Source organism: Kogia breviceps, chromosome 3, assembly GCF_026419965.1.
Source record: "Kogia breviceps isolate mKogBre1 chromosome 3, mKogBre1 haplotype 1, whole genome shotgun sequence".
In the NCBI taxonomy this organism is placed as follows: domain Eukaryota; kingdom Metazoa; phylum Chordata; class Mammalia; order Artiodactyla; family Physeteridae; genus Kogia; species Kogia breviceps.
This window is the reverse complement of record NC_081312.1, coordinates 4,809,247-4,828,486: the sequence shown is the minus strand read 5'-3', so window position 1 is coordinate 4,828,486 and position 19,240 is coordinate 4,809,247. Positions and strand designations below refer to the sequence as shown.

The window sequence follows — 19,240 nt, the reverse complement described above, 5'->3', positions numbered from 1 at the left end:
GAAACAAAAATGTCATGAAGAGACTAGGGGTAGGACGGGAATAAAACACAGACCTACTAGAGCATGGCCTTGAAGATACGGGGAGGCGGAAGGATAAGCTGTGACGAAGTGAGAGAGTGGCAGGGACATGTATACACTACTAAACGTAGGGTGGATAGCTGGTGGGAAGCAGGCGCATGGCACAGGGAGATCAGCTCGGTGCTTTGTGACCACCTAGAGGGGTGGCATAGGGAGGGTGGGAGGAAGGGAGACACACCAGGGAGGAGATATGGGGACATATGTATATGTATAACTGATTCACTTTGTTGTAAAGCAGAAACTAACACATCATTGTAAAGCAATTATACTCCAATAAAGATGTTAAAAAAAAAAGATAGAAGGAGTGTTATTCATATAATAAACTCCTTTCAACCATACCAAAATTTATGTTACTTAAGTGACTTGTGGAAAGCCCCTAGGTAACCTAAGGAGGCGGCCGGTTCCCAGGGGAGCTAACTCTGATTAGAGGGTTGGAACTTTCAGTCCCCCCTGCCTTCGCCCCACTTTCTGGGGAGGGCGGAGGGGCTGGATGCTGAGTTTAATTACCAGTGGCCAGTGATTTAAATAATCACATCTATGTAGTGAAGCCTCTATAAAAACCCAAAGGACAGCTTCAGAGAGCTTCCGGATTGGTGAACACAGGGAGAAGTGGGGAGAGAGGAGCCCAGGGAGACCATGGAAGCGCTGTGCTCCCACACACCTTACCTCGTGCACCTCTTCCATCTGCCTGTTCTTGAATTATACCCTTTTATAATAAACTGGTAATCTAGTAAGTAAAATGTTTGCCTGACTTATGTGAGACGCTCTGGCAAGTTCACTCCATGAAGCAGTCATGGGGCCCTCTGATTTATGGCACGGGTAACAGTCTGGACTCGCAATTCCTGTCTGAAGGAGGGAGGTGGGGGACAGTCTTGTGGGACTGAGCCCTTAACCCGTGGGATCAGACGCTATCTCCAGGTAGACAGTGTCAGAATTGGGTTAAATGGTAAGACACCAGCTTGTGCTGCAGAACCTCCTGATGTGTGGAAACCCCACATATCCGGGATCAGAAGTGAAGCAGAGCTGCAGTGAACACTGAGCTAGAGGAAACACACAGGAGTGCACTTTCCCTTCAGAAACAGCAATGAACAATCCAAAAAGGAAATGAAGAAAACGCTATTTTCAACAGCATCAAAACAAACAAAATCTTAGGAATAAATCTAACGAAAGTAGTGCAAGGCTTGGGGCTTCCCTGGTGGTGCAGTGGTTAAGAATCCACCTGCCACTGCAGGGGACACAGGTTTGAGCCCTGGTCTGGGAAGATCCCACATGCCACGGAGCAACTAAGCCCGTGTGTCACAACTACTGAGCCTGCGCTCTAGAGCCCACGTGCCACAACTGCTGAAGCCTGCACGCCTAGAGCCCGTGCTCCGCAACAAGAGAAGCCACTGCAGTGAGAAGCCCGCGCACCGCAACGAAGAGTAGCCACCCGCTCACCGCAACTAGAGAAAGCCCGCGCACAGCAACGAAGACCCAACGCAGCCAAAAATAAATAAATAAATAAATAAATAAATAAATTTATTTTAAAAAAAGGAAGTGCAAGACTTGTACACTGAAAACTATAAAACACTGCTGGAAGAAACTAAAGACCTGGTGAATGGAAAGACATTCTATGTGCATGGATAGGAAGACTTGATATTTTAAGATGGCAACACTCCCCAAACTGATCTATAGATTCAGTGCAATCCCTACCAAAATCCTAGCTGCCTTTTTTTCTTTTTCTTTTTTTTTTTTTTTTTTACAGAAATTAGCAAGTTGATCCTAAAATTCACTTGGAAATGCAAGGGACCTAGAACAGCCAAAATAATCTTGAGAAGAACAAAGCTGGAGGACTCACACTTTCCAGTGTCAAAACTTACTATAAAGCTACAGTAATCAAGACTATGTAGTATATTTAATAAACCCTTAAATATATCGTCAATTGATTTTCAACAAGGGTGTCAAGAAAATTCAACAACAGTCTTCAAAAAATGGCGCTGGGACAACTGGATATTCACGTGCCAAAGACTGCAGTTGAACCCTCCCTCACATATATACAAAAATTAACTCAAAATGGATCAGAGACCTAAATGTAAGGGCTAAAAGAATAAAACTGTTAGAAGAAAAAACAGGTGTAAATATTCATGACCTTGAATTAGGCAATGGTTTCTTAGATATGACACCAAGCAACAAAAAACAAACAAAACAAAACTGGATTTCATCAAAATTAAAAACTTGTGCTTCGGGCTTCCCTGGTGGTGCAGTGGTTGAGAGTCCGCCTGCCGATGCAGGGGACACGGGTTCGTGCCCTGGTCCGGGAAGATCCCACGTGCCGCAGAGCGGCTGGGCCCGTGAGCCATGGCCGCTGAGCCTGCGCGTCCGGAGCCTGTGCTCCGCAACGGGAGAGGCCACAACAGTGAGAGGCCCGCGTACTGCAAAAAAAAAACCAAAAAAAACTTGTGCTTCTAAGGACACTGTAAATAAAGAGCTAATATTTGCAAATCAAGTATTTGATAAGAAACTAGTATCCGGAATATATAAAGAGCTATTACAACTCAGTAATAAAAAGATAAATAACCCAATTAAAAAGTTGGCAAAAGATCAGAAGAGACAGTTCTCTAAAGAATATATAAAAACAGCCAATGAGCACATGAAAAGGTTCTCAACATCATTAGTCATTACGGAAATACAAATCAAAATCACAATGAAATACCACCTCACACTTACTAGGATGGTTATGGAAAAACACAAAATGGAAAATAATAAACGTTGACGAGGATGTGGAGAAATTGGGACCTTTGCACTTTGCTGGTGGGAATGCAAAATGATGCAGTCGCTGCGGAAAAGTTTGGAAGTTCCTCAAAAAGTTAAATGGTTAATTTATGACCCAGCAGTTCCACTCCCACGTACACACTGAAGAGAACTTAAAATATATGTCCATATAAAAGCCTGTATACAGGACTTCCCTGGTGGCGCAGTGGTTAAGAATCCTCCTGCCAATGCAGGGGACACGGGTTCAAGCCCTGGTCTGGGAAGATCCCACATGCCGTGGAGCAACTAAGCCCGTGCGCCACAACTACTGAGCCTGCGCTCTAGAGCCCACGTGCCACAACTACTGAAGCCCTAGCGCCTAGAGCCCGTGCTCCGCAACAAGAGAAACCAGCGTGATGAGAAGCCCGCCCACCGCAATGAAGAGTAGTCCCCGCTCACCGCAACTAGAGAAAGCCCACACACAGCAACGAAGACCCAACACAGCCAAAAATAAATAAATAAAATAAATAAATTTATTTTTAAAAAAATAGCCTGTATACAAGTGTTCAGAGAAGCATTATTGATAACCCCAAAGTGAAAATACCCCAAATGTCCATCAACTGTTGAATGCGGGGGTGGTGGTGGTATGTCCATTCAATAAAATATTTTTCAGGTATGAAAAGGAGTGAAGTACTGACATGATACATCATGGAGGAACTTTGAAAACATGATGTTAAGTGAATGAAGCCAGACACAAAAGGCCACATGTGGTATGATTCTATTTATACGAAATGTGCAGAACAGGCAAATCCATGGACACAGGAAGTAGGTTAGTGGTTGCCAGTGGTGCTGGTGGGGAGGGAGGAATGGGGAGTGACTGCTAATGGGTAGAGGGTTATTTTTTGGGGTGAGGAAAATGTTCTGGAATTAGACAGTGGTGATGGTTGCCAACCTTGTGAATACACCAAAAAAACCACTGAATTATGTACTCTCAGAAGGTGAATTTTTATGTCATGTGAATTAAATCTCAATTAAGGAAACAGCTTTGATTGTATTCTGCCCGGAAAGAGGGCTGAGCAGGGCTTGGAGTTCTCTGCCTGCAAAATTTAAAGTGTTCGGCAGACTGCCGAGCTCTGTCCTGCACGCGCTCTCTGTAACCCTGACGTGCGGGCAGAACAGAACAACCCTACCTCGGACTATAAACCCCACGAACATGGCCTTGAACCCAAGGCGACGTGTGGGGTGGGAGGGGCAAGACCTCGCTCAGAAGCCGCCTGTTCTCTGACGTTATCTGCATGGAATTTACAAGCTCAGGCAGGGATGTTCTGTGCACGTTCGCTCTACTAGTTTCTCTTTCTTAAAAAAATTTTTTTAACTTTAAATTTTATATTGGTGTATAGCCGATTAACAGTGCTGTGATAGTTTCAGGTGCACAGCAAAGCAACTCAGCCATACTATTAGTTTCTCTGTGGCTATTATTTATGAGTAGGCCAGTACAATAGGAGGAAGAAGTATGTAATTTCAGGAAGCCTCCTGCTTATCTCACGGGAAATGCTGAACTTGGACACGTTCATCTCTTTTGTTTTGTGACATTTTATAGTTTACAGCACGTAACCTGGCATGAATCTCATCTGCTGTGCACTTGACCTCCACCTTGTGAGGCGGGCAGTTTACCGAGGAATGAACTAAGGGCCAGAGGTGAAGGGACGGGCAGCGCCCCACGGCCAGTTACTGGCAGGACAGGAGGTGGAGCCGGCCTTATGCCAACCGGCAGCCACTGCCCCCAGGGACCTGGAAGTTGGAGGGAACAGCATACTGATAGTTTTCTTCATTAAAGGAAGAGGAGGGATGGGAGGTCCTGCAGTGAGAAGACCCTGACCTGTGCGAGAAGAAGATTCCCCTGCGCAGGAAGCGGTGCGGCCTCTGACCCGTGGCTCTCTCTATTCGGTTTATCAGCTCCTTGTCAATTTTACTGCTTCCGAACCGCACTGGAAAAAAAAAGAAGAGATGCCAATCTTAGGTGGTGGGAGGTTTGGGTGTGGTGATACTGCTGCAACGAGAGGGAAAGACCTGTGATCCACACACAGTCTCAACAGATCCAGCCCTCTTTAGGCCTTAGGCTCTGGTCCCTTCCACCAGCCCAGAGTGGAGGTCACAGCCAGCAGAACAGAAAATAAATTACAGAACAAAATGCTCTTTTGTCTGGGACTGGATTCTGACAGGAAACAGACCCAGAATGCAGTTTAGCTAGCAACTCCAGGCAACCACACACACACATCCACCCACCCCCAGACACATACCCACCCACCCATGCCCCTGCTGCTTATGGCTTATTAAGGTATAATTTATATTCACTCACAACCATAAATTTAAATAGTCTTTAACCGAATTAACGGCCGTCTTCAAGAGAATTTTCCCTCATTGCTAGTCTATACATAAATCGTGGAAAATGGCTTAGACTTAGGTAAGAACATTTTAGTTCTGTTTCTCTTTTGACAGCCATCAATGATCTCAGAGTAAGGGTTTTCCTGAGCAGGAAGCCCTCCAATGAAGGGCTTGGCAGTGAGGACCCGCCACCTGTGAGGAGTCATCTTTCTGAAGCTGACTTCCAGCTGTTTAGCTCCACACTTATTATCGCTGGAGGAGAAACCTTAAGTCATCTATGACTGACTTGTACCCACTAAGTTAAAGACAATTTAAATGACTGCAAAGATGCCCAGTTCAATGGACCTTGCCCAAGTTCTGAATTGCTCAAAAAAAGGAAAAAGCTTCTACTCAGCTGTCTACCGTAAATCATTGTTTTGAGATTTATTTTATATTGTTATGTTAATTAAAAATAATCCTCTGGGAATATAATGCCCCACAAAAGACTTTAGGATCTATTTTTCCTCCTGGCATTGAAGCTTGACTGGATGTATGATTAATTCAAATTAGAAAACATCAGTGCAATCACTCCTAAAAGCTGGGGCTTTTCCCGTAACGTACCGATGAGCTTGTCATAGTCAATGCCTTTTGCACTGCTTGTCTGTACTGTCCACGGGTCCACAAAATCCTCGCCTGCTTCTGTGACATCCAGGCCACTATCACTCCCAGGTGCCGGGTCCCTTGGAGGACAGTCAGCCTTGTAATCCTCCCCCGTGGCAGCTTTGTAGCTCATTTTCAAGGATAACAACATCTTCACTGCGGAATCAATTTCATCCTGTACAAGGGAAGTAAGGGTGAAGGCTGAACGTATCAACAATGGCTAACATTTGCTGAATGTTACTGCTGTGTGGCAGGCGTCGTGCTAACTGCGTTCACACACATCATTTCCTTTAGCCTTGCAACAACCCTACGAGGAAGGAGTCATTGTCACTGTCCTTTTCCAGTTGAAGAACGTGCGACTCAGAGAGGTGAAGGAGCTTGCCCATGGACACACAGCAAGTCACAGGCCTGAATGTATTTTATTTTATTTTTTAAAATAATTTTTAAAAAATTTATTTATTTTATTTATTTATTTTTGGCTGCGTTGGGTCTTCGTTGCTGCGTGCGGGCTTTCTCTAGTTGCGGAGCACGGGCTTCTCATTGCGGTGGCTTCTCTTGTTGCAGAGCATGGGCTCTAGGCGCGTGGGCTTCAGTAGTTGTGGTATACGGGCTCAGTAGTTGTGGTATGCGGGCTTAGTTGCTCCGCGGCATGTGGGATCTTCCTGGACCAGGGCTCGAACTCGTGTCCCCTGCATTGGCAGGCGGATTCTTCACCACTGCACCACCAGGGAAGCCCCTTTGTTTTTTTATCTGTTGATCTAGTGCTACGGACTACTACCACAAACACTATAGGATACGTGTAGTGACACAATTTACACCGTTGTTTATGACAGAGTTAATGTGCTAAATGTTACTTAAACACCACCAATGCCAGCGAACATATGGGACAAGCTCCACTAATCAATTACACTGAGCTCTGCATTGGAACTTGTTTTTACAATCCACACAGGTTGAGATGAATATTTATGGAAACTTAAACAACGATGCCACCAAGGACAGCAACAGCAACTCAAGTAGACACTGTGAAAACAGATAAAGGCAAGGAAAAAATATAGACTTTCAGGTCATAAATTAAGGAGGGATTCACTGGGAAACAGTTATGCTACAGCATTTTGGAATCTTATCAAGCTGTCTAAAGTGTTTGCACATTTAGTGTTTTAAAATAAGCATAAGAAAAACAAATGTAAAATGTATCCCTGGGTAAGCTGGAAACCTGTTAAAGACCTCCTCTTCCAGGAGCCCACACTAGCCACCCCTGGAAGCCTGGCATTTAAAAAAGCAAACCTAATTAAGCAGATTAGTCACGCTATGCCCTAAAGCTCTGTTCCCATAATCGGCCTTGCTGGGTTAGATCCCAAAGAACATACACAGTCCAATTTGCTTGCCAAGGGAAATACAAACACTTCCATTCAGAGTTGACACATAATGTGCTATAAACTGGGCTTCCCAGTGGAGAAACATCACAGCACCAAACTCCATTCAGAGACAGCTCCTCCGTCAGGTAGGGCACCCGGGCCACAGAGGACTGTTACTGTAGGGTGATCTCACAAGCACAGATTTGTGTTTCAAACTCCAAAACCATCTGGAATTCGTCGTTTAAACGAGTCAGAGTTGTGGCATCAATAGCCCCATGGATAGACCTCATGCAAGAGATAGGATGTTGGCCTACCTTAGACAGGCAAGCATGTTTTCCTCACCTCATTACGGCAGTGCCTACGCTGTTCTTGCAGCAGAATAAAGGCTTAGGAAGCATGGTCTATCGAGGTATCTATGGGAGAATTACCCTGCTTTGAAGTGCCCTGCAGTCACTACCCTTTAATCACCAGCCGTGTGACATTCATACTCTATGTGGCCTAACTCAGCTTCCAAATAGGTGGCTGTTTGAAAGTCAAACATCTAAGCAGGGTCCCAGTTCAAGGACCACCTGTTAACTGGAGTGGGACCGAAACAGACAAGCAGGCTCGTCTTGTCTGTTTTCTTGTTCTCAATCTAACATGGACAAGGACATTGAAACAGATTTTAAAAGCTGACATTCTGAAAAAAGCCAGACACGAAAGACTCTATATACTCTACCTGATTAAATAAAGTTCCAACACAGGAGGAACTATCCATGGAGGCCTCTCTTGGGAGGGTAGAGGCAGGGCCTGAAGCGGCCTGAGGGTGGCTTCTGTGTCGTTTCTCCATCTGGATGCTGGTTACACAGGTTTGGTCATTTTGTGAAAATTCAGTGAGCTGCCTGTTTGTGATCTCCGTATTTTTCTGAACGAATGGTGTATTTCAATTTAAAAAGTTTACTTAAACTAAAAGGAGAAGAAAAAAGGCTCTGTTCTCTATCTTAACCCCTATGATCCAGTGTCATCTCTTGAATCCTGCTCAAACTGTCTCCCATCAGAGCCCCCAGATTCCAACCTACCCACCAGGAGAAGCTTTGTGAGCTACTGCTTCTGAAAGCAGTGGGTGTTATTCTCTTGGTACATGAAGCAGAAAGAACACCGAGGAACATGACCTGGACAGACGGCAGAGAGAGTGGAGGAAGAGCCTGCGGCACCCTCACTGGACCAGTGACACCCGAGTGGCTCAGCTATCTCACTTAAAGTGAATTTCCAAAACATCAGGTGCTTCTAGTATGATACATTTCAGGGTCAGATACAAATTTACGCCATTTAACTCTGGTTTCATCATGTAACCTCTGACCTCTCACGTTGTGTCAGCTGACTATGCATTAGTCAAAGACCACCCTCAAAAGAGTTATTCTAAACTGTGTTAACAATGTTCGTTGTAGCACTGTTTATAGTAGCCAGGACATGGAAGCAACCTAAGCGTCCACTGACAGATGAATGGATAAAGAAGATGTGGTGCATACATACAATGGAATATTACTCAGACATAGAAAGGAATGAAACTGAGTTATTTGTAATGAGGTGGATGGACCTAGAGTCTGTCATACAGAGTGAAGTAAGTCAGAAAGAGAAAAACAAATACCGTTTGCTAATGCACATGTATGGAATCTAAGAAAACGGTACTGATGAACCTAGTGACAGGGCAGGAATAAAGATGCAGACGTAGAGAATGGACTTGAGGACACGGGAAGGGAGAAGGGTAAGCTGTTACGAAGTGAGAGAGTGGCATGGACATATATACACTACCAAATGAATAGATAGCTAGTGGGAAGCAGCCACATAGCATAGGGAGATCAGCTCGGTACTTTGTGACCACCTAGGGGGGTGGGATGGGGGGCTGGGATAGAGAGGGTGGGAGGGAGACACAAGAGAGGAGATATGGGGATATGTGTATATGTATAGCTGATTCACTTTGTTATACAGCAGAAACTAACACACCATGGTAAAGCAGTTATACTCCAATAAAGATGTTAAAAAAAAAACATGTTAAGTATTGTTTGCTAAAATGCTGAACATAACTGGAGTCACTAAGAGTTACTAACTAAAAGCATGTATTAACATTATTCAAATTTAACGTTAAATGACAAAAATATCACTGTCAGGTTCCTAAAATGGGTTTATAGACGAAATGATCAACATTTCAGTCCTTTATCTATTTTAGGTTTTCAGATTTTTTTTTTCTTTTTAAACAACTTAGCCTCATCTATTGACCCTTACCTGGTGTTGTAAACCCCTTTCTGTGAATAATCAACTCCTTCTTTTGGAGATCACTATTTCTTTCTTTTAAAATGTAATGGATTATTTAGGGTCCAAACAGTCAAAGTAAACACTGGAGTGACTGTGAGACGGTTGATACCATCTGCTGAGAACCTAGGAAGAGAGTTTTGAAAAGATGACGACAGGGATGGGAAGTGACAGACGAGGAAGTCATGGACACGAAGAAGCTGGGCGACCGAGGGTGAAAGGAAGTGCTCAGGTGACGGTTACAGACGCAGACTGAATGGCTTACACTTCTAAAACCCACTGCAGCAGCAGCAAAGAGATCTTTAAAAAAGGCATAACCCACGAGGACCAAGGGAACAGGAAGAGGATGACAGCAACGAGATCCAGAAGCTGGAAAGCGGAGGGGTGAGTGGTACCTGACTGGACACAGGAGAAGAACAAATGCTAAGACAACATGGGGACCCTGGGCCGCGACCGGACTTACACGGCTGTGGAATCCGTGAGAGGTTTGGGCGTTGGCGGCCTAGATACTTAGAGAAGTGAGGGTGAAAGCGGGCTATAAAACTGGGAGCGCTGGTTGAAAGTCTGTGTAAGAAGCAGTTATTGAGATCTCCCCCCTACCCGGTACATCCCCCCTTCCTCCATCCAGAGGTTTAGTGTCTCATCAAGGAGAGGAAAAGGTGTCCAGACTGGAGGCACTTTGCCCAGAGGGGGCGGAGGCAGCGCACCGAGAACAGGGGCTGCAGCGAGGGGTCACAAAGGCCAGCTCCTCTGCCCCACTCAGCTCGCAGTGCTGGAGGCTGGACCCGCACCCTCTGGACAGCAAACTGCGAGTACTCTCTGGGGACTCTACAAGCCTCAAAGAAGAGCTCTAAAGACCCTGACACTGAAGCCTTCCCAAGGCAAGGGAGCAGTGTGGCTGCCATCCAGGGGAGGGAGAGCTACACGACAAGCTCCTCCCAGCGCTGAGCGCTCCGTCTAAAGCACCACCACACAGCTGAGCGTCACCAAACACCAGACGACGGCAGCTAATACAAAAGGCAGAAGGAACAAAAAGCTAACTTGGAAGAAACTGAGTTTATAAAGGGGGTAGAGAACACTGGAAAAACTATCACCAAGATCTCAGAGACAGAAGGACAGTGTACCCATGAAATAAGAGCAGAGAGCTACAAGGAAAGGCACATTCAGAGATCAAACGAGTTCTTGGAAGTCAAAAATGATAGAATAAGTGAAAAACAATAGGAGGGTTAGAAGTTGATGAAACCTACCTAAAACAAGAACAAAAAGAAAAATAAATGAGGAAAAGAAGTCAAAAAATAAGAAATTCAGAGGACCAGTCTTTGAATTAAAAAAATACACAAAGAAACAGAAAACAAAAAACCCCAGGATAAATCAAAGAAATAATATAATTTCTGAGAATTAAAGGTCATGAATTTCTAGTTTGAAAGGAACAAACTAAAAGATCCCGCATGCTGCGACTAAGACCGGGCGGGTGCAGCCAAATTAAAAAAAAAAAAAAAAAGCAAAAGCCAAGCAGGGGAGTTCTCAAGTGGCCTAGTGGTTAGGATTCTGAGCTTTCACTGCCGTGGCCTGGGTTCAGTCCCTGGTTGGGGAACTGAGATCCTGCAGGCCGCAAGGCGCAGCCAAAAAACCCCAAAATGAAACAAAGAAAAGCCAAGCAAAAAGCAATTAAGACAACTATCAACTCTGGAGAAAACAAAAGTTGGGCAGGAAAGGAGAAGCACTCATGCCACACCCAGTGGGTCAGCGGCATTTACGTGGAGAGTGGGGGGATGGGAAGTGCTTATGAAAGTGCTAATTCCTTGTCGTCCACAGTGAAAGCCCCAAACCTGAACATCTATCAGGAGCAATATAATGTGTGGTTTTGAGAGACGTGGGGGTTACACAGCAAAGAATCAGCTAAAAGAATTGAAAATTGTTGTTTCTGGGAGCAGGAAATGGAGAGAGGCGGGGTGGATGGCTGCTGTGTTTCCCAGAGGCTTCCCTTTAGACTATACTCATCAAGGCCGATAAAGGAGAAAATACATTTAAATTGAGAGCCAAAACACCTCAGGTGGTGAGGGAACGGAATCCTGATAACATGACCCTACAGACTGGACGTGCGTGTGCGCGTGCGTGCGTGCGTGCGTGTGTGCGTGTGTGTGTGTGTGTGTGTGTGTAGGACGCAGCTAAATGACATACCTTCGCCGCGTTTCTGGCTTTGAGGGCCCTCACGAGCTCCCCTTGAGCAGCAATGTTCTTGAACAGCTCCAGTGGGGACCCACAGTCCTCCTCACCGTTGGGCACATCTGCCATTTCCCAGGACCTGTGTTCACAGCCGGCTAGGGTGTTGGCAGATTTGCTCAGTGGTCCAGACAAGACTGTGGAGGGAGAAGAGAGATTAACAAACCATCACAGCTGTTTTTCCTTTACTGTAGCTAGTTCTCCTTTCCAAAAAGGTTGGAGATAAGTTATAATAAAGGGCATAGATAATACAACGTTAATAAAAATATAAGCAGAAATCTGGAGCCATGAAACAGGGGAAAAGAGGAAGAACAAATGCTAATGATGAGGTCGAAAGGAATCGCTGTGATTTACAGACTTCGGGATGGCAAAGAAAGACCCCTCCTAACCAAGGGCAAGTGTGCATCTGCTGAGGTGCCCCGTGCCTCAGCCAGTGCCCAGGACACACGAAGGACTCGTATCTGCTCAGGCAGCAAATACCAAAGTGCTTTAGTAAACCTAAGTTCACCACAGCTAGAAACATTTGGCAAATGGCTATTTACTCTTTATCTTAATTGCTTTCGGGATGAATTCCCAGGCCTTTGCAGTCATAACCAACATACCGCTGAACAAATGGCTTCCTTTGCTGGCCAGCTGTTCCGTTCTCAGACGAAGGGAAGTCTGGGTGGAGGCAGGGCCTTATCCCTTTTGGGTTCCAAATGAGGTAAGAATCATATACAGCCTGTCCACTCCACATGCTGCCTTGTTTAACTGCAAACCTTTGAAGAAGGTGTCCCTGCACCTCCTATTAGTCATTATTTACTATTAACCTTAAAACAGGTGGGGCACATGGCAGGCTACCTGAGGCCGCCTTGGGGCCGAGGCTGGCCACAATCAGCCCCTTTTGGGTTGGTCACTTCCCTTTGCTGAGTGTCAGCTTCCTCAGCTATAAAGCAGCACCATCAGGAACTCTGTCACCTACCTCAAGGGCTGTTATGAGAAGAAATGAGAAAAAACGACATGGTAGCATTTTATAAAATGTAAAGCAAGGCACAAACCCATTACAAGTATTATTTGTTGGGGTTCCAGAGCCTGGCTGAACTCCAGTTGCATCTGTAACCTGCTGTTGCACTTGAATGAGGAGGATGACAGAGACGATGAGGCTCTAGCAGAGCAGCTAACCTCCAGCTCTGAAGTGTCTGGTATTTTTCTAAGCACCCTGTACATACTAATTCTCTTAAACCTACAGCAGTCCTATGGGGCAGATTTGTTACCTCTGTTTCGTAGATGAGCAAACTGAGAGGCTAAAACACTTGCCCAAGATAACGCAGTTAGTGAGTGGTCGAGATGAGACACAAACTCAAACAGTTTGACCCCAGAACCTATGCTCTCAAACATTATCCTAGGGGCTACTTAACTGTCATACGCCTCAGTTTCTCAACTGTAAAATGGGAATAACAATAACAACACTAGGGCTTCCCTGGTGGCGCAGTGGTTGAGAGTCCGCCTGCCGATGCAGGGGACGCGGGTTCGTGGCCCGGTCCGGGAGGATCCCACGTGCCGCGGAGCGGCTGGGCCCGTGAACCATGGCCGCTGGGCCTGCGCGTCCGGAGCCTGTGCTCCGCAACGGGAGAGGCCACAACGGTGAGGCCCACATACTGAAAAAAAACAAAAACAAAAACAAAAAAAACCCACTAACTTGCAGGATTGGTCATGGAATAAGTGTGATAATGTGGGTAAGTAAATAGTCTAGCACAGCCATCAGCCACAGAAGAGAGGTTTAATGAATGACTATTTTGTGTCTTTAATCATTAAAAAATATTTTTCTAGCAGCTCTATGAATACACAAATTTGAGGGGGTAATTTATTTTTATTCATCCATTTGTTAAATATCTGTTTAAAAAATATGTAAAATTTAAACCAATCTTTATATAAGTCAATGAAACCGTAATACTGAAACCAGGATGGGACAGCAGCCAGTTTCTTTCCCCTCTTTGCTGAGAATTGCCTGAATTCCTGGAGAGGGAGGCCCATAAAAAAGAGAAGGAATGTGGAAGAACCTTCCGACTAGCGCTGGAGAGGAGAAACACTCAGGCCCATATCAAATAACCACCAAAGTGATGAAAATTACTTCTAGCGACAAATGATCAAACATCACGCCCAGATGCTTTACCCATGATCCCCAAGTCTCCCAACTTTCAAAGCCGGGTGGTACAGTATCTGCTCTGCATTAGCGACCAGAGGCTGAGGGCTCAGGGAAGTTAGAACCACCCTCTGAGGCTCCATGCCAGAGTAGCCCCCTCGACCATGTGCTCTCTCAAATCCCAGCTGCTCCCCCTGCCTGGAATGTCTCATACCATGCCCCCCCACCCCGCCCCTGCCCGCTGTCTTACTAATTCAAACCTCGGCTCCTCTTTGCAGCCTTTCCTGACCCCTGCGCCCTCGGGGCCAGGCTGGCTGCTCCGTGCGATCCCTGAGCACTCGTTAGTGAGGTTATTAGAGCACTCGCATTGCATGTAGTTGTTTATGAAAATCCATCACACAGAGAATGCAAGTACTGGGTTTTATTCTTTCATGTGCTTCTAGTACCTGGTACAGAGTAGCATATCAACAGATGTTTATTGAATGAATGAATCTCACAAATCGTCTAGTTTAATTATCCCCTTCTGGTTTATATCCTCTTATAATACCTCTGCAGTATTCCAGTTTAAGGTAGATTTCTCCTACCTGGACTTTAGAAGTCCTCTTAGAACGTCCTGACACTGCACTGAGCCTTCTGAGACTTGGGAAGAGCCAGGTTAATCCCACATACCCAGTCTGGTTTCCTCACCCACTGCGAACATCTGCCCACCATCCTGGTCACTCTTTTTGGAATTCCCTTCGGTTTACCCTTGTCCTTCCAAAAATGTGGTGTCCTGCACGGAAGGCAACAAGTGGGTTTTGAAGTCTGCAAGTAGGACCCAAATCAAGCAGCACAGATTAAAATTACCCTTAAAAATTCCTAGGGAAAGTTCCAGGTAGAATAACTCGGTGAGCCCCAGACGGCTAATCTCCCCCTGCAACAGAGCAGATAACTGCAGAGGATCAGATAGATGAACTGAGCCTGCATTTAGGGTCCCTGTTGTAGGGAAAAACATGTATCTTTAACTATCAGAATCCCATTTAAGTAAGAAGAGGCACACGGGAATGAAACTGGACTGAGGAAACAGCAGGTGAGGTCTCCCTGCTCTCAGGATCATGAGGCATATACTCACTGTGTGGGTATCACCCACACTGTAATCTCGTGTGTGTGCGCATAATGCAACGTCCTCAGTGAGTACAGCGCTTCGGCAGGGATCAGAGACAAAGAGAATAGAACTCTTACTTCCCTCATTTCAGGCAGCCATTCATTTAGCCCATTTATGGGCACATATTCTCCTTTTTTCCTCCTATCTAGTCAACATTCTCCTTTATTTCTTTGTTAACTAACTTTTAGAATTTAATTTAGCTTCAGAGGTTTTTAACCCAGAGTTCAGAACCTCTGAAATGACATCAACAGTTTGCCTGCACATTGGCACGTTTGTGGTTCTAAGCAGAGTATCCAGGTTTTACTACTTTCTCAAAGGGGTCCGAGATGCCAAAGGACCAAGGACCACTGTCTTCAATGTTTACTGTGTAAACTGCAAATAGGGCTTTGGATCTTTGTCAAGAAAAACTGCTTTATCTATTTCACAAATACTACAATCTAAAACAAAGAAATAAAGCTATAATCTGTGAAGTAATGTATGATCTCCTCTAAAAAAGGAGTGAAAAGAGCAAAACTACATAGTCCACAGCAGATCAGCACACAGTTAAGGAGAAAACTAAAAGACTCTTAAAAATGAACTCTCCATTCCTCTTTTTAAGGAACTTGAAACTTGTGCTCATTTTGAAAGGTTCCACTGTTCCCAAGGAGCGTAACAGGCACCTGAAGAAACTGGGTACAGTTTTGGGATGAGGAATGTAAAGAGGAATTACAGAACTGTTTAACAGAACAGCAGGACAATTCCTTGGGCCACAGTGAAATCACCTCACAGATAAGATCAGAATACACTGATTCTGCAATTTGGGGGAGGGTGGCATCGGGCACTACAGCCAATCCTGGAGCATCTGAGAAGAGCAGGGGACCCAGAAGTTCCTGGATGCCCGGAATATTACCAGGAGGTGGGATACCACACTTCCATATCCTGACCCCTGAGTGTGGATGACGACGGCCTTGGGCTGTCAAGTTTCCAGAGGACAAGAAAATGATTTCTTACCGGCTAGGAGTCCTTTAACGCTTCAAACCTTGGAACAAATTGAGGTCACTTTTTCTTTTTTAAACACTGAGAGGAAAGGTTACTTTCCCCTCCAAATAATAAAATGAACATTATCTTAAAAGGCAAAGAGGACATTAATGTATATGAAGCCGGGCATAAGCTACTTATGAGTATCACAATGAGACATTGTGGCTGGATATCGACTACTTAAGGAGGCCTCATCAGTGAAAAATAGGATAGCCAACATCAACATCAAAGTGCTGAAAGTCAAGCTACGAATCCAAATAGGCAGCTACTCTTCTAGTATCTCCATTCCCTACCGCAGCTGTGAGTCACCTGAACTTTGGGACAATGAGATGAAATAAAATGCACAACACCCTGGTCCTAAGAGATACTGCTTCTCGTCCCCTAAGCCAAGGTTTCCAGTACTTTGGGAAAAGGCTGGTAGAAATACTAATCAACTTGAAGCCTAGCAAAGATGGCAATACATACCCAGGTTGCAGGAGATGCAGCAGAGGTGGCCACTGGTCACACTCGGCAGTTGAGAAGCTGAGACTGCCCACTGCAGCTCGAGCTCTTCTTTAATAGTCTTTCCCTTTTTCTTTCAGTTTCCTTTCTAGAAAAGACTCTTCTCTCTCTCTCTTTTTTTATTTCCTGTTTACCCCACCCTATACTACTTGCATGTAGGAGCTTCTTATAAATCACCCAATTTCTCGGAAACACTTGAGCCTCTCGACCAACCTCTTCGATGAGACTGTCCAATCAGGGGTGGGCGGAGGGGGGGATGCAGGTGGAGATCAGGGAAACTCTCTGGGGAAGCAAGTCATTAGCTGGTCATTGCATCAGCCACCCCGTATCCCAGGTTGGCCTCCATATAACCTCCCCACCCTCTTCCCGTTCCCTATTCTCAGCATCAGTATGAATAACTGTGTTTGTGTATAGTCTTGGGGCGGGGAGGGGGGGTTTGGCGGGGAAGGAGGATGGTAAATTCCTTGCCGCTGCTGTTCACGGAGGCGGCGCAGGGCAGTGGAGAGATCATGAGTTCTGGGGTTAGACCCGGATTTCAATCCCAGTTTGGCCATCTTCTTGTTACAAGACCTTGCGCAAGTCACATTCCCTCTCCGCTTCATCCTGCGTTTCCTCTTTTGTGAAATGGGCATAAAGAAGCCTCGTAACTTTATCGTGGAGGGGACTAAGTGCGATACTACCGGCAAAGCCCCTGTCACATGGCAGACACTCGTTAAAAGTGAGGGCCTCTCCCCTTGGCGAACGAGAAGAGGAGGGAGACGATGAAAGGTTGGTGCCGGTGGCAATGGGCGACAGGCCGGGTCGGCGGCGCTGGGAGGAAGGGGGCGAGGGGCGCCGTGGCAGCCTCCGCGCACCCCGTGGTGCCAGAACCCGGCGAGCAGCGAGCCGGGCTCTGAGGAGGTTACTCCGGGCCTTGGAGTGCAGGCGGCTCCGGGAGGGCCAGGTTATCTGGCGCCGCCCCGGCCTCCCTCCCTCTTTCATCCCCTCACTTACCCGCCCAGCCGGGCCCGTCAGCGCTGCCGGCTCAGCCAAGGGTGGCCTCCTGGGCGTCCGTGGAAACACCTTCCGGCCGGAACAACTTCCGGCCTTGCTGCCCCATCATTGGCTGTTCGCGCTGCGGGGGCCGGACGGAGGCCGCCGCTGATTGGCTGGCGGCCCCGGCGCCGGCGGAACGCAACTGGGTTGCGGGGTGCAGGCAGGACAGCCTCGGGGAGGACCGAGAGCTTCCGGTGCGTGTGGTGAGCGGAGGGCCGGGGGCGGGAGGGGACTGGGATCTGGCAGTGGCCCGAGCACTCCACGCCCCTCCGCGCGGGCAGTTCACTGCCGCTCGCCTGTTCTGTGTCTCCGGTTACTTACGAACGCGCGGTGCTCTGGACGATCCTCACCTCTCACTCTTGACAGCCCGGCTAACTCCTTTGCATTCTTCAAAACCCATCTCTGGTCGTATCTTGTTTGTTGTCTTCATCAGTCTGTGGCCTCCGGCGCAGGATCCGTGTTTTGTGCTTAATCTCTGTCCATAAGACCTAACATAAGGCTTGGCACAGAGTACGTAATCAGGAAATATTTGTTGAATGAGAATATCCTATTCCTTTTACTTTCTCTGTGCCCCCCACCCCCCAGGTTGCATTTCACAAATATTTCTAGATGCTGGCGATCAAACAGTGAACAAAACACAGAAAGTCCTGCCCTGGTGGAGCAGACATGCTGATGACTGCCAATGCCACACCCCCCTTTTGTAGCCTTATTTCTCCAAAGACCTGAATTTTTCTTCTGGCTGTTCTTCTTGGTTTAATCACTCCCTCTTTACATGAAAAAGTTTCCTTTTCTTCCCCCTTTGCCTTAGAAACATAAAAGGCAGCAAACACTTTCCCCCTAAAGTTTATGTTGTTCCCAGTGGCTCACAATCTTCTCCGTTTTTGCCTGTTTTCCTTGTAGTCGTCCTTGCCTCCTTCTCTCTCACCCCATTTGATCAGTTTTGTTGGTCCGGTCTTCAGTGTTTTTTTTATCACCTCTGCTGCCTCACCTAGAAAGCATCACCTTCTGCCTTAGGCCTGCCTCGGCCTCCCAATGTGAAACTGCATCCCAGGCCCACTACCACACCTCCTTTTCTTTTCTGTTTTACTTTTCTCTTTAGGATTTCTCACCTCCGGACATGCTCTGTTTCACTTGGTTCTGGTCTGTCTCTCCACTCTGGCATGTGAGCATGGCGAGCGCAGGGCATCCTCGACTGTCTCATTTGCCCTGGTGTTCCTGGTGCCTCATGTGGGGCTTGGCTAGTAGCCCATGCTCCATCAGTGTTTGCTGAATGACTGAATGAAATGTACATGAAGCAGATAGGGAGCCCTATCGTCCACCTGCCTGCATTCATTCAGTCCTTGCTGCCTTGCCTTGTAGGAAGTGGGGCTCATGGGCCCCAACCCCACTATTCTCTGATCTTTTGCTGTAGACCTCATCTTTAGTTCTGGTCATTGGCGTCTCCTGTGATTTGACAACTGTGCACAACTGGGTGGGTAGGAATCCATCCCAGTGGCTGCAGACAGGAGCCTTTGTGGTGGGAGCCTGGTGGGTTCCCTTTGGCAGGACGGAATGCTGTGGTGGGCAGTCCTGTGCATAGGAATTGAGACAGATGAGGTGTCTGATCAGGATGCAGAACCAGACTAAGTAGTGAGAGAAAAGAAATGCCAAATTCTTCGCAGTGCACGCTTCCCTTAGTTTATAATTAGTCCATGATATTATATTAGTTCCATTTGAGATGGG

General features: G+C 46.4%; 2 protein-coding genes across 12 annotated transcripts in view; one reads left to right on the top strand and one right to left on the bottom strand.

Annotated features, from left to right (window-relative positions):
* The window catches only part of WARS1 (tryptophanyl-tRNA synthetase 1), a 33,544-nt gene extending 15,557 nt beyond the window's left edge, over positions 1 to 17,987 (bottom strand). The window contains exons 1-4 of one of the 4 annotated variants that reach the window (XM_059058370.2): positions 17,477 to 17,987; positions 11,658 to 11,836; positions 5,794 to 6,007; positions 4,688 to 4,796 (exon numbers count right to left, since the gene is read on the bottom strand). In XM_059058370.2, coding sequence (XP_058914353.1) covers positions 4,688 to 4,796; positions 5,794 to 6,007; positions 11,658 to 11,771 — 437 coding nt within the window. In that variant the 5' untranslated portion in view covers positions 11,772 to 11,836; positions 17,477 to 17,987. Of the gene's footprint in view, positions 1 to 4,687; positions 4,797 to 5,793; positions 6,853 to 11,657; positions 11,837 to 14,405; positions 14,778 to 16,447 lie in introns of those variants that run through there. The other 3 variants (XM_059058371.2, XM_067027759.1, XM_067027758.1) reach the window with 3 other exon arrangements.
* Positions 1 to 19,240, top strand: part of WDR25 (WD repeat domain 25) — a 180,406-nt gene that overhangs the window by 20,533 nt on the left and 140,633 nt on the right. Inside the window, exon 1 of one of the 8 annotated variants that reach the window (XM_059058366.2) lies at positions 16,811 to 17,712. The exons of 1 other annotated variant lie outside the window; for it this stretch is intronic. Coding sequence is in view for 2 of the 7 variants with exons in the window: in XM_067027752.1 (XP_066883853.1) it covers positions 17,245 to 17,255 (11 nt within the window). In the remaining 5 variants the exon portion in view is untranslated. 6 more of the 8 variants (XM_067027752.1, XM_059058365.2, XM_067027756.1 and 3 more) reach the window with 6 other exon arrangements.